The sequence below is a fragment of the Artibeus jamaicensis genome, unplaced genomic scaffold (genome assembly GCF_021234435.1).
Source record: "Artibeus jamaicensis isolate MK-2021 breed Jamaican fruit bat unplaced genomic scaffold, CSHL_Jam_final contig_490, whole genome shotgun sequence".
Classification (NCBI taxonomy): Eukaryota; Metazoa; Chordata; class Mammalia; order Chiroptera; family Phyllostomidae; genus Artibeus; species Artibeus jamaicensis.
In genome coordinates, this window is record NW_026521861.1 from 11,618,006 (window position 1) to 11,633,086 (window position 15,081).

At 42.9% G+C, this 15,081-nt stretch overlaps 1 protein-coding gene across 1 annotated transcript in view; it reads right to left on the bottom strand.

The window, feature by feature from the left end:
* The window catches only part of ABLIM1 (actin binding LIM protein 1), a 262,998-nt gene extending 255,339 nt beyond the window's left edge, over nt 1-7,659 (bottom strand). The window contains exon 1 of the mRNA XM_053668634.1: nt 7,442-7,659. Coding sequence (XP_053524609.1) covers nt 7,442-7,454 — 13 coding nt within the window. The 5' untranslated portion in view covers nt 7,455-7,659. The remainder of the gene's footprint in view (nt 1-7,441) is intronic.
* Between the last annotated feature and the right edge of the window lie 7,422 nt (nt 7,660-15,081).

A 15,081-nucleotide genomic window follows, 5' to 3' on the forward strand; every position in this document is an offset into this window, starting at 1 on the left:
ATAACTACAATTCTACAATTTATACAAAGTGTCTAGCCAGAATAGAGTTCCCTAAAATAAATAGTGACTAAGGAATTGTTGATAAAACTGAACCATCACTGAACCTCATGCTCACTACTCACCCAAAAGCTTCAGTGAATCAAAATAAAGATTCCCTTGTTTAACATAGAACAACAACACAAATTTCCCTAGAATCCTTTAGAGATTTCCAGTCCAACCTCTTTTCTACATCTCTTTTGTAACGTTTAAAAATTATGGCTCCCCCTCCCTCCTTCCCCCAGACTCTGGGACTCCTCTCTTTCTGTTCATTCCCATTTGGAGCTGAAAGCCAGAAATAGCTCTTTACTTCATTGTCCTCATTTCCTTTCATTGTTACCCTTCAGTTCTCCAGTGGTTACCCTCTGGTGGACATGTTTTTAAAATGAATTCTCAATAAGTTGAGGGGAAAAGCACAACTAAAGACCTTGGACACAGTTTTAAGCAAATCATATTATAGGATATTTTCTTCAAGGCAAACGATTTGTTAATTGACTCTAATACCCTCCAGTGGATGGTTGCATATATACCACCCAATACTATTCTCATATGTACCGATGTTAAAGAGCTGGAGAAGGAACACAGTGTACGAAACAAAGAACTTTAATTTATAAAATGTGAATAACAATAATTATGCACAGAGAGCTCTTCCTCTTATGAGCCTAAAAATTTATCTAATAAAAGACTCAAATCATACGATCTCTAAGCAATCAGCAAGTAATTTTTAGTGCCTGACCCACAATTTCTGCTTTCAATTTTATTCTAACGCAGGGCCCAATAACACAAAAGATCCTATAAATATATCTACTAAATAATGTCTTATCCACCCAATTATTATGAAACAAAATATGGACAATGTCCATAGAGTAGTAAATGCATATTAGATAATTTTCTCAATAAAATAACAAAATGGGCTGGGGAAATAAATCTCGAACACTGTGGCAGACAGTCACTAAGTAGGGAGTGAGCCCAAGAGCAGGCATAGGTCAATGAAACCACACGTTTTAAAGCGGCTTTGATACCGCATTAACTAGAAGAGAGAGAAGCCCCTCATTGAAAACGACTGTGGAGGGACCAAAAGCACTAAACCATTTCTTCCAATGATAGTTTTCCTCTAGGTAATTTATCCCAATAGAAGGAAACTATCGTGTGAATCACCAAAAAAAAAAAATCCAAAAATGCATTTGGGGTTGACTTTGCTCTAAATGTTCTTCTTGGTCTATGATGGTAATTACAGCTGAGCGCACCAACTTCCCATGAAAGGAAACAGCCTAGAAATGCGTGGGGTGAGAGGGCAGGAAATAGCCAGTCCAGTACTTGAGTTAAATTTTGATGTATTTACATAATTGATACACAATGCAGCTAATACTAAAGGCAGATAATCAGATAGTGACCAGAATTCTTCCTCTTGAGACAAAGGAACATATCCACACCAAGACCCACGTGGGCCCCTCCCACTGGTTTGGAAGCCCCTCTCCACACCTGCTACCCCAGTCTCCCATCAGGTTTAGCATTTGTCCCCTTAGACAGAAGTATCCCATGTGGATAATAACTTGCATGGTACATATAAAATATATATTTAAGTGTGAGTGGTAAGTGGTGATCAGCCCCCACATGCCCCAGTCTCATTGAATTGCAAATTCTAACACCTGTTAATATATTTCTCCACACAAAAATCATGACAATCCTCACCCCTGAGTGCTCAATAAATACTTGTTAAGTGACTCCATTAATTGAAACAGTCACATCAGCAGCCCAGGAATGGGTTTGGAGTAAGTCTGGCTACTCCAGGACAGAGAGGTTCAGTGCATAGTAGCTGACTGAGAAGCAAAGGAAGGGTGCAAGATCAAAAGAGCTGACCACTGTGCCTCACCCTGTCTTCTTGCTTGCTATCGAGAAATTTTCAGACAAATGGTCGGCATTTCTAACTGCTCTTAGGGGAAGCGGGGAGAAGAAATCATGTGTTTTGTTCACTGCGAAATCCCTTTTATATCTCCACCAGCTTCTATTCCATTCTCGATAAAGAGGAATGCTAACAATTTACCCTAGCAAACACTGAAGCAATCCTCAAATCTAATCTTTCCATTTTCTATTTTTAATAGTCTTATTTAATCTGCACCAACCCCTCTCTTGCCTTCATCCCACCCTCCTTAAAAACAGTTCCCCCTCCAGTTTATAGGTGAGTTGGTCTGGGCCCCAGCCTGTTATCTGACAGAATGATGACATCTGTATCCTAGACCATGAGATATTTCCAAAGGCAGCAAAGAGTAACCCTAACTCTAGGGCATGCACCGCCATTGGGTCTGTAGGAAACACAGGGCTTATTCTATGCATGGGGTAGAGTCATGGACGCTTTTTTAGCCTTGCCATACTGTCACCATGATGAGAGGACAAGATAGGCTGCAGGACAAGGAAATGAAACTTCCAAATGCTTCTCAAGAAGCGCTTACGGAAAGTGAACAGAACAGCTTCCTTATGGCAGAAGCTGCTACATATGGCTAGCGCTGTGCATTTGGAGAGAGAACAATGCCACTATACCGGTCTAGTGAAGGCAACATGCTGTCAATTCCTAGAGATGTTATAAAATGTAATGAGTGTACACAGGCAGCTGTGTTTTTGATGATGTGTGTTTGATTATGAATTCTGGGGTGGAGGGGCTGAATAGATTTCTACGGGAAGGATGGCTGGTTGGCTGGCTGGCTGGATGTTATTCTTAGAGGCTGTTGCTTTGACTAGGGTAAATAAAATGCTGACCATTCTCAGCTTTTTCCTTTTCTACCCAAGAGTATTGGAAACCAGTGACTAAGCGGACATTGGCAGCCATGGGTGAAGTACAGTTCAAGTCTTAATAAGAGCATCTTGTGACTGGAGCAACACAATGTCAAACAGTATTGAGTGACTCGTCCAATCTATATCGAGGAACACTCATGAATTCAGTTCAAGAAGAACTTGAAACCACAGGCTCATGAAAAAGAAATGTGTCTCCCATAAAAGACGAGGACGACTAATTTACCATCTCAGATTATAAACTTTATAACATTTCATCTTTCATCTCAAAGGGCTCTCTGTTTCAGTGTGGTTTTGTTCCTCTCTAGCACTGCGGGACCAGTAACCTGCAGGGAGAAGTATGATGAGTGACAAATGCACACTTCTTCCTGAAGAAATGGCCTTGCTCCCTCCCCGGCTGTGACCAATATGTCTCTGGGCTCTTGTGCGTTGGGCCCCCCTGTGTGCCAGCGTTCTTGGCACTGGGATGCGCTGGTGTCAGATACGTACTAAAGATAAGGCTCAGATAGCCTAATCTGCCATATTAAAGGAACCCAAGAGAGGGCTTTGGGCAAGATTTCTACTTAAATGAGAATTGTGGTCAGGATAAAATGCAACTCACTGTAATATAATTTGGCAATAAAATACCATCTCTAATACTGTGGGTGGTTGAACAACCAGGGGTGAGTTATTCTGAATGCACTGAGAACAGTCTGCTTCCCTTCTTTACCTCTGTATTCTCAATTTAGGAAACACCTTTGATGTAAAGGGTTACTGGTCTCATCCATCACTCCCTCATCTTCCTCAGTCTTCTTTTCTTCCTCACTGCCAGTCTTGTCCCCTCCCCATCCCCGTCACAGACTCCTTCCTCCCCACACACGCTGCACTTTCACTCCTTCTGAAAGGCACGCACATCTTTCAGGACGCCGCCTGCCAAATTCCTGCTCATCCTTCAAGATCCAGCTCAGATTCCATCTCCTCTGGGAAGGGAAGCCATTCCTGTTATTGGGTCACAGTGAGTTGACCCTCTCACACCAGTGTGATCATTCCTCTGTGATCATCATTACCAGCTTTGTATGTAAGTTTACACACACGTGGGCACACACACCTTGGTGCGAGTGAGTCCCTTTGGCCGTGGGACTAACCATTTTGCATTTTGTATACCTGGTGCCTAATGGAATAAGGCATGCTGTTGCATGAGTGATGTGAATTCACAAGTAAGACCAGAAATATGCATACATTCATACGAGTTACTCAAACAAGATACACACATACTTACACACACGCACTAATGACTTGCTACTTACAGCTTTAAATATAAGAACTGGTCTGAGAATTGATTTTACTGCAAACTCAAGGGCACATGTATCAGATGCATTAGAAGCATTGCCTCTGGGAAAAGGGAATGGGATTGGAGGGCAGGGATAAAAATATATCAGTAAATACATTGAACAAGAGGGCTCTGATGAACCGATGCGGACAGTGAGGCACAACCTGAGAAGTCTGACTGACTCGAGCTTCTTTATGCAAGGTCTCAAACTTTTTTTAAAAATGTAAAGCAGTTCACACATACAACGTGCGAACAATTCAACCTTCTGAAAGTCTCTTCTTAACCATGATTCTCCCACATGTGAAATACTGATGTCAAAAACTATTTCCTCCATGAAAAAATATATTCCTTGAGCTGGAACCCATTTATTTCAAATGTGAAAAAGCACTTCCAGGAAGTATAGTGGTTGCTGTTTTGATTCTTTTAGACACCAAATCATGACTAAATAATTAACAATGACTAAACTTGGCCATCAAATATCTCTTTTCAGTTTGATAAAGTGCTCGGGAGTTCTCTAACTCCAAGAGAGGAGAACCTGTCGCTGATACAGGCCAGAAAAAATGCCCCCCAAATGACAGCAGATAAGAACCCTAGGTACGTTAATCTGCACAACATCATCACAAAAGGAACTGACAGAGGCAGAGTGATGCCATGCCTGGTACAGCAGGCAGAGTTACCGGGAGTAAGAGAGAGAAGAAGAAACAGAACAATGTCCCCGCTTTACCATTAGCACCTATGTCTTTGTTGAGCTGTTCTGTAAACGTGGAAGCCAGAGAAGTCAGCAAAAATGAGTGTAGCTCTGGTTCCCATAGTTTCTCTGCACCCCAGCCATTCGAGAGAGCCATTATCAGCAGAGGGCTTTGCTGCTGCTCTATCCAGCCGATGGCAGCCCTCACCCCCTCTGCCTTCCGTGGATACAGCCTGGGACTCAGCTCGGTCTGCAACTGAAACTCCTCGTGGGAAAGTTAGGACATCCGAGGCCGATGGTGCCCAACCACCACCCTCATTCCTGGGTCTCAGTCACAGAAAGGACATGAGTCCACATCCCTGCTCATTTCCTCTCCCCTTCCTCATTCCCAAATAAACGTCCATGAAGACATTTCTACATGTACTGGAAATTCCAAATTACTTACAAAAGCCATTTCCTCTAAATCTCAAGGACAAGGCATCCTCTCTCTCTCTTCTTAGTAAATCGATGATTGTGATATTTACTATACTGTTGAAGGACTAATAATAGAGGGCAGTAAGACAAAGTGGATGTGATCAGAAGTCAGACAGACCTGGAAGGAAATCAGGATCTGTCACTTCACTCAGGAAAATTACACAATCCCTTAAACCTCAGTCCCTTCATCTGTAGAATGGGGAGGTAAGAGCAGTATCTGTTTGACGCTGGTAGTATGAAGATACAATGATACATGTCAAGTGTCTGACATATACAAAGCATCAATAACTGATGTTTATTGTCATGGCCCCCCCACCCTTGCAAGATCAGTTAGACTTTACACAGTTCAATGCTCAATATCAACATGGGGTTTAAAGGAGAACCCAACAGCTGAGTAGAACGTCTATGTGTGACTCCAAATCATCCTGTTTAAAACCAGGTTCAGGAAGAAATATTTGAGAACTGTTTCGATACAGAGTTCTCACCCTCTGAATCACCGGGTCCATCTTTACTCATGTCCTCAGATAAAACACAGAGACCCTGTATTAGGTGGGGGCAGAGACACGGTGAAACTGGGGCAGGGGCTACCTAACCAACTGGATGCTTCCTAGGACATATCAACACTCCCAGTAGTTACTTGCCTCCTGTGGTGTGCAAGGTCCTATCCTAAGGATTTGTGCGGTGTAAAGCTGGACCACAAGTAAACTCTGACCACAGAGCTTTACAGCCTAGGGGAGACGTTCTCCGCCCCACCACCAGCACCACCCCCGCCCCCCGCCTGTTACTTGTGGTACTTAGGACAGAGGTCATGTCTGAAAGCCTCGGTCTTATAACAGTTTGGAGACTGTACAGCTGGAGTCACTCAGCGGATCCTGTACACACACCCAGTTCCCTGGGTTCATATCTGTTCCATGAGGTTTTTTTTTCTTTCTCTAACATGCACAGACTATTAGGTGTCATTAGGCAGATAGTATCTCAGGACTCCTTGTCCCATGTCTACAGATGCAAATCCTGCCATTCCATCCAGCCCTTACAGCTCCAGATCCAGGTATGAAACCAACTGACTATATTGCCAGGTCGGTAAGACCAGTTTCCTTAAAATGAAATTTAAACATTCTGGCTAGAAATGACTCTGTTTCATGCTCCTTGCTCCGGCATGAACCCTGAAAAACAGCACTTAACTATCCAGCACACGTTGTTAAATTCCTAAACTCCCCTTAACCTCCCCCCAACAAAGCAGGGTTAACCCTTCATAGTCTAAAAAAACCAACAAACTCTGCATCTCCTCCTGCAAGCTTCAGAGTCTCATCAAAGGAGTGGTACGTATTGCTTTCAAATACAGTTTCTGAAAATAATCAATATTTTCTTTAAATGCTCACGGCAAAGCAAGTCATTTCATTGGAATGGCTGGCAAGCTGCACGGTGACTTGATCTCTTTAACATTTCGCTCATAGTAGCAGCCACTGAGCTGTGACTAACCCATCTCCCCAGCACCACCACTGTCTCCAGATGGCAAGGAATAGATTCTCTTCACTCTTGCCTGGAAAGATATTCTGATTTTTTTTCTTTCACCCAGTTTCACCTGCAATAATTGTTTCACTCCGGAAAGAACATCGGGGGAGTGGGGGTGGGGGGAGATGCAAAGAGGAGAGCAGGTAGGGAATTTACTTTTTTACGGGGTATAAGCACTGCAGCTTTAAATCTTACTGCATCAAGCCCTGGATTCCTTCCACAACCGAGCTGCAAAATGGTAATAAGAAAGGAGGAAAAAAAATACCTCTTCCTCCCTCCAGGCCGCCCTTCAGGCTTCTCCCCAGCAGGACAAGAGCAGCGAGCCCATCCCCCACGCCCTCCCAGCTCCGACCTGCAGCTGGTACAGGTGAGCCAGGCAAGGACCGACCTTGGCTCTCAGGCCTTGCCCATATCCAGGGGTCAAGGGCAAGGGCAAGGGCAAGGGCTTCCCTGCACCTTGGCAGCCGCCCAGAGCCCAGGGATCAGGTGTCAAAGTTTCAGGCCGGGTTGGGGCTGGCGCGGCTCTCGCAGCCTCCTACCCTCCCGCACCTGCCTGGCTCGCCCTGGTCTGTGCCCTGCCCCACTGGGCCCTGGGCACAGGGTCCGTGGAAGGAGCCCACCTGGTCCCTACTCACCCCTTGCGGACATGGTTCAGGCAGCAGGAGCCGTAGCAGGGAGCACGGAGGAGAAACCGGGCAGGGTGTGGGGAGGAAAATATCCCCGAAACGCACACCCGCGCGCACACGCGCCCGCCCGTGGGAAGGCGGTGAGCAGCTCGGGGGATGCCTCCCGCTGGACACCTGGCCGCCTGGGGAAGCAGGGGCCGAGGGGACCCGCCACAGGGCGCGGCAACGCTGACAGCGGCGGCCAGAGCAGGGCGGGGCCCGCCTCCCCGCCTCCCCCGCCAGCCTGGCCCGCCCACCGGGTCCTGGGGCCGCTGGGGACACGCTGTCCGCTCAGCTGTGACGCCAGGCGGGGTTTTTGTCCCTGGAGCGCGAGGTAGAGTGCAATAAGGGTGTTTGCCTCCTCCTCCCCGGACTTCTTAATTTAAATACTAACTAATAATAATAGTGTTGCTATTATTAGTGGCGTTCCAGTCTCCTGCTTGGTCCTAGAGAAAGAAAGCCAGAAAGCTGTCCTGTCCCCCTGAATGATGCCCCGGAAAGGAAGGGAAGACCCTTGCTGCCTGGGGGACTTGGCCCATAGTGGGAAGAAGGCCTTGGGCGTTGGGCAGGCCGGTCAAAGCAAAATTAGAAACCCAGGACCCCCTTCAAAGTCAGCGGGGTGGGATGCGGCAGGATGGGGCGGGATTTTCTTCTAGCCAGGCTTGAGATAGTCCTGGAACTCAGGGCTGGCCCAGCGCAGTGTCTCGAGTTAACAGCTAACCTCTGTAAGACACATTTCATTCACTGTATCAATTCTGAAGTGTCAGAGCTGCGCTGGGCTGGAGAGTAAGGTGAACCCTCTACCCACACCCACTTTCTCTATATATTAGAGTAAAAAGGAGATAATTCAAGAACAATCTCCACCTGCCCTTGAGTTTTTATCAACTAGAGCCCGATGCTAGTAAGCAACATAACAAAAGCCAAATCCAGAAGTTCTAAAACAAAGGAGGAGGATTTTAAGCTTTGAGAAGAAAAGGTGCAGCATCTTAGACTCCCAGGACTGGTGGGGAAATTCCAAGTGCCAGGAATTCATACTCCCTTCCCTGTCTTCTATTGCTCTGCACTGTCATAGTAGAGGCTCTGGTTATTGGACGTGTGGGCACATCCCAAGTCCATAGTGATGTGATGCGAGTTACATAATAGGTCTGACAAATCAGGAATACTTGGAGAATGGGTGGACATAACAGCTCTAGAAAAAAAATTAGTGGAAAATTGAGCATCATTAAAGAAAGCCCAATCAAGTGAACATGTGGGTAAGGAAATAGTAGGAAAAAGATAAGTGGGAAGAAGATAAGTCATGAGAGTAGAAACTTTCAAATCGCGCTACTGACTCGAAACATCAAGTCATCATTCACCCATCTTGATAACAGCCCTTTCCTCGTCTTCTAGGTAGAAAATTTGCCACCTGCTTCAGGCTCCAAACAAGTCTCCTTTCCTTCTGTCCTCAGTCCCCGATTAACCCTTCCTACCCAAAGGGCGATTACATGACTAGCCGAGCTCCCTCCCTGCCTCCAGCCTTTACCCATTCCACTTTGTTCTGCTCATGGCCTTGAACACAGTTTTTATAAATCACTATTTATAACATGGCTTCTTCACACTCCAAAACCTCCAGTGAATCCCCACTAATCTCCAGATAGAGCCTCAACATTTCAGAGTGTCTTTATCCACTCCATTAATTGAGTCAACAGAATTTTATCGAATATAGACTATGTGGAAGAGTTAGGATGAACAAGATAGACATTGTCCATGTCTCTGTGGAGCTCAATGTCTACAGGGACTTTAAGGTTTCCTGCAATTGATGCTCTCCCTCCTCTCCAGCATCACCTCCAGCTACTCCCCTAAGTCAACACTCTGTTGCAGGGAGAATACTTGCCCCTGTTCCACAATAATATCCTAACACCCAGTCTCTCTGATTCTCAGTGCTCCTTTCAAATGCCACCTTCTCACCCGAATTAACTTCCATACTACCTCCTCGTGAAATGTTTGCCAGCTACTTCAACCCACATCAATCTCTTCGTCCTCTCAATTTCTGTAGCCTACACTTTCAGAACCATTTATTTTTACTGAATTTACTGTTTCGTGTTGCTATTTAATTGTTTGTGCTGTTCCACTTATGTATTGTTTCCTGTCTCCCCAATCTGATTGTAAGCACTTTAAAATCAAAGACTTACAGAGTCTTAGTCAATTGAATTTGCTCTGAAAGTATGTAACAGAAGATATATTATACCAGATAAGATAGAGATGTCCCAGAATGTTGTGTCCTTTGGCTTTTACCCTTTCACCTTCGTAATTACTATCCAGTCCTTTTCTCTTAACTGCCACAATCATTCTGGCCCTTATACCCTCATACCAGAACTACAGATACAATGCAAAAGCTGAATAGTGAATAGATCTTACTCTTATCCTTAAGATGCCTGTAATAGACTATACAGATGTTTATAAAATACACTCATATATAATTTTAAGTATGAAATAAGATACCTTACACAATACTTTTCAGCACACAGGTACCTGACTCAGTAACTAATTGACTGGAAGGTTAGAAAATGGTAGGTTTATTGTCAAATATCATCTTTAGAGAAAGAAAGGCTTCCATATGAATCTAACTTTACTTTTTAGCAGGTTAAGTATCAGTTCAGATTTTTAAAAATATATACAATTTGCTTAGACTGTGGACTTATATTACTTTGAAATGCCTTTTGGGGTCAATCACATCATCTCGGAATCTCCTCCTCAGGAAAAACTGAGATGTATTCTTCCAACCACATGGGAAGCACATTTCTTTTAGTGGCTTGAGGATCCTAACAAGTTGCTCACCTAAAATAACTCAAAATGCTTTAGAAATCATTGTAAAAGCAAACTTAAGGTGTGAGAAATTTTAAGAGTAATGTTAAGTGCAACTTTTTAAAGTCAGAAAATAAAGGATAGTTTATTGGATGAAATTATTAAGAGGAGTTTACATAAACCAAAGGGAAAAAACAAATTTCAGTCTGTAGTTTAAAAAAAGATATGTTACTCTTTGTCTCCTTACAAAAATAACTTTTTTAAATCACTTTTTAAAAAGATTTTATTTATTTATGCTTAGAGGGGAAGGGAAGGAGAAAGGGAAAGAAATATCAATGTATGGTTGCCTCTCATGCGTCCCCTGCTGGGAGCTGGCCTGCAACCCAGGCATGTGCCCTGACTGGGAATTGAACCATGATCCCTTAGTTTGCAGGCCCACGCTCAATCCACTGAGCTATACCAGCCAGGACCAAAAATAACTTTTAATGGAGGGAAACTTAGTACATGAATAGTGTTTTCTACTCTCCATTGATTCTTAAATGATTGAATATGGATTCCTATTCCCACAGTTTTTCAACTGCTGACTCACTATCGCTTCTCATGCTGAACACAAACTTCTCATAAATTGCATGAGAATAATTCTGTTTTCTATGTAACTTCAAGTAAAAAAAAACAGGCATAATCAGCTACTCGATAACTTTTCAGCAAACATCTTTATACTACCTACCATGTGCCAGGCAATGAGAAAGGAATGACACGAGAGGTAGGTAAAGTCCCTGTCCTTATGACAGGTACTTCCCCTTTGCTAGGGAAGTCAGACTTCACAGGTGGGGAAGCCCAATTCAAGACTCTTCGTTAACTCAGGACACTGAAGGGCCATGAAATGGACCCAGATAAGTAGCAGTCCTGCCTCCCAAGAGAAGCAAATAAGAATTTTGTTTTGATGAAAGGATTCCCAATTTAGTTCTCCATAATTCCATAGATGGCCAACCAAAAATAAGGTCATTATCAAAGATTACCAAATAAACAAAGTAACTAGCCACTCTGAATCAGAAAAAAACACCATCAGATATAGGTACTAAATACTTCAGATATTGTAATTCCTAAGTAACAACTATAACAGAGGAAATATATAAATAATAAACTAAAAAAATTTACACATCTTCTTTTAGTGTAGATGTGTATCTTCACTAAAGACTGACTCATTTTCATAAATGAAAATGAATCAACAAGAGACTCAAAAATGACCAAGTAAGTTTCAATAAGAATCAAATAGAAATTTAAATTATCAACTGCTAATTTTTTTAAAATTAATGAGTATGTGAAACCAAATAAGTTGGAACCAAAGAAAAATTAGTGAAATGGAAGATAAATGTTACAAATTACTAAGAATACAGCAATAAAATATTAGAAGATGGATAATACCAAAGAGAGATTAAGATATATGGAGAATAGGATGAGAAGGTCTAATGTAGAATAATAGAATTCTCAAAATAGAATATAAAACAAAGAGGACAGACATTTGAAGAAATAATAGCTAAGAATTATATTTACAGGAAAAAATCTATAGAAAAAGCAAATATAGCATATCTCCTTTTTTAAGAAATAAAAAGGAGATGAATAAAAAGAAATCTAGACCTGGATACACTGTATTGAAATTGAACAACCCTAAAGACAAAAAGACCCAAAAAGCAGTCAAAGAAAAATGATACAACCTAGAAAGAAATATCAAAATGACAACAGACTCCTTGAAGGGAATGATGAAAGCCAGAAGACAATGGAATTCTGATTAGCCTACACAGCCCTACCTCATTTTACCGTGCTTCACAGACACTGTGTGTTCATGAATATTGAGCAAAGACCTTCCACCAGTAAAAAGATTTAGGACACAGAGATCACCAGCCTGGGCATCTGAAATGGCTGAAAGTTGTGAGGCAAAGTACCAAGTTGTGAGGTGGCAGGAACTGGGAAGAGAGAGAGCCCCAGGACTACAGAAACTACCCCAAGATGTTACTGAACACTAGGCTGCACAGGAAAAGGGGGCAGCTCCACAGTGTAGGTAAAGAGAACAAAAAGCTGAAAGGTGACCAGTATGTATGGTTCACACAGGGCTGGAAGATTTTTGTGTTGTGGCAAGGCACAGTGGAGATTCATAGGTGACAATAAGGTGTTGGGTGGAGACCCCACTGGGGTCACACCTTAGGAGGGAGGTTAAAATACTGCCATAGTAAATAGGTACACCTCTCATCCCTAGTAAAACTTAAAACAGGCTTTCAAGGGATCAAGCAGATCTATAAATGACTTAATTGCCCATAGAACAGAGAATAACAATCTTAAAGGAAGATAAGCCAAACTAGATTATGTCATTTGGTGATAAATACTTGTATGGTAAGTTATTTTTTATTAACCAAGAGAATTCTCTAAAGCACACAACAACACAGTTCCATAGCAGTCTCTGCTACAGCCACAGCTGACTGCAGTGAGGACCTGACCCGGGCCGGGCATCAAGAGGACACTGTCAGTGCCTGTGGTGCCTTTGACCTGGGAAGAGCGGTGCCCTGAACTGAATTGTTTCCCCCAAAATTTATGGTAAAGTCTTACTCTCCAGTGTAGTGATATTTGGATATGGGGTCTTCAGGAGATAATTCACTTAGATGCAGTTGTTAGGGCTGGACCTTCATCACGGAACTAGAGATACCAGATGGCTTGCTCTCTGTCTCTCTCCTCATTACCATGGGAGGGCACAGCAAGAATACTGCCCCTGTCAGACAAAAAGAACTCTCGGCACAAGCCCACCATGGTAACTTGATCTTGGACTTCCAGCCTCAAGAACTGTGAAATAATGATTTTTCTAGTTTAAGCAACCCAGTCCACGGTACTTTGTTGTGGCAGCCTGAGCTGACCACACAACAGATACACAACTCTGCAAATATACTAAAAGCCATTGAATTTTACATTTTAAATAGATGGATTGTACACCACGTGAATAAAGTCATTTTTAAAAGTGAACAATAAATCACCATAAACCCTGGGCTCAATTCCAGTCCCAAACTTCCTTGCTGGGAGACCTTGGACAAGTAATTTAACTTTCAAACTTTATGACAAAAAGCTTAGCATCTTTAAATCCTAGCTCACTCACTTGCTACTCCTGCATCCTTAGGCATAGACTCTAGAAACCCAAAGTTTCCTCATCTGAAAAGTGCTCACTTCCTCTTTGGGAGCTTTTATGAATTCAATGAGATAATGAATGTCACATTTATTAGCATATAATCTAGCACATGGTAAACAGTTGAGAAAATTACTATTATTCTGAGCTCAAAATGCACATAATAAAAATAATATCTACTTCACAAGGCTCTTGTGAGGCACAGTACAATAATGTAGACAAGGGAGCTTTTTAATATAACCATTGAACAAATGGTAGCTTCTACTTGGTTAATAGGGGGCACATTTCGTGGATTCCATCCCTTTATGTCCGCATCAGGGACCTATTTTTCATTTAGGGGGCTTCTGAACTAATGCTTTTAGATACCCATCTAATTGTCCACCACTTCCATTTGAGACCTGTGTTCCCATTCATCTCAACCTCCTAACTGTGCCCTCACCTAAGAGATTTAAGTGATCTCATGTCTAAAATGGCTATTTAGACTGGAGTTTCCTGCTGTGTTTGCTAGTTAGTGCCTTAGGAATTCTGTTTTGAATGGTTCTATTCTATCCTTTAGTAAATAGTAAGTGCTTTACTTATTGTGCGGGAGACTTAACACAATGAAACTGTTGGTTTGAAGCAAGGGGGCTAGAGGCAGGTCATGCAGCATGTTGGAACAGTTACGTAGAAGTTGGCAGTAGCTTGGGGGAAATGGAGAAGAAAATTGGACTGAAAATGGAGAGATAAAGTCAAAACACAGTGGTGAGTAATCAAGTCCAAATCCAGGCCAGAATGTGACACTCGAAAGGTGTCTAATCTAGAAATGAGGGCCAGTGGCAGGGTTTGGTAGAGCAGAGTGGAGATGTTAAATATTTCATGTGTAGATACATAGATTCTAAGGCTGTTAAATATTTCAGAGGTAGGCTCATTAGAGGAAATCAGTACAAGGGAGTCAAGGCAGAAGTAAGAACAGATTCTACTCCCCACAGGAGACAGAAAGTACTAGCTGTCCAAAGGCACCCACCCCAGGAACCTGTGACCTCAAAACAAAATGAAACAAGAAACACAAGGTATTCAAGCAGCCTGAGAAGAACAGATCTTGATGTTAACGGAACACTTGAGAGATAGGGAGTGGCCACTGGTTCATTCTAAGCATCAAGTACCACTCAGATGCTGCTGGCTACGATCTCCTTATTCCCAGGGGAGAGGTGAGGCATCCAATAAATACCGGATGCTCCTTCCAAGCCCCATACAGGCCAGAATGTGCACAGTAACCACAGGAATTCTAGCTGTTCCATTTCATTTATGCTGAACCTCAGGGAGCATTGAAGACACGTTTTACAAACCCTCTCGGTCATTGCTCAGATGTGCTCACTTGCTCCAAAGGAACCTGCAGCCCGAGGCTGGTGCTGCCGCATAGATGATGACTGAGATGCTCCATCCGTCTCTACTCTGCGAGTGTAGGGAATTCCTACGTGATGTGAAGAAAAACAGCCTGGTCCATAGTTTGGGACTAAACCCCAAATCTGATGTCCTGATGTTTCCAGTGGTCTAAAAAATGTCCCTGAGCACTAAGACTCAATATTCTACTACAGAAATTAGAATAGGTGCTTCTAGTACAAAAAATATTTCTAATAGACAGGCAGAGGACTCCTGCTAATGGGGTCAAAGCAATGTCAAG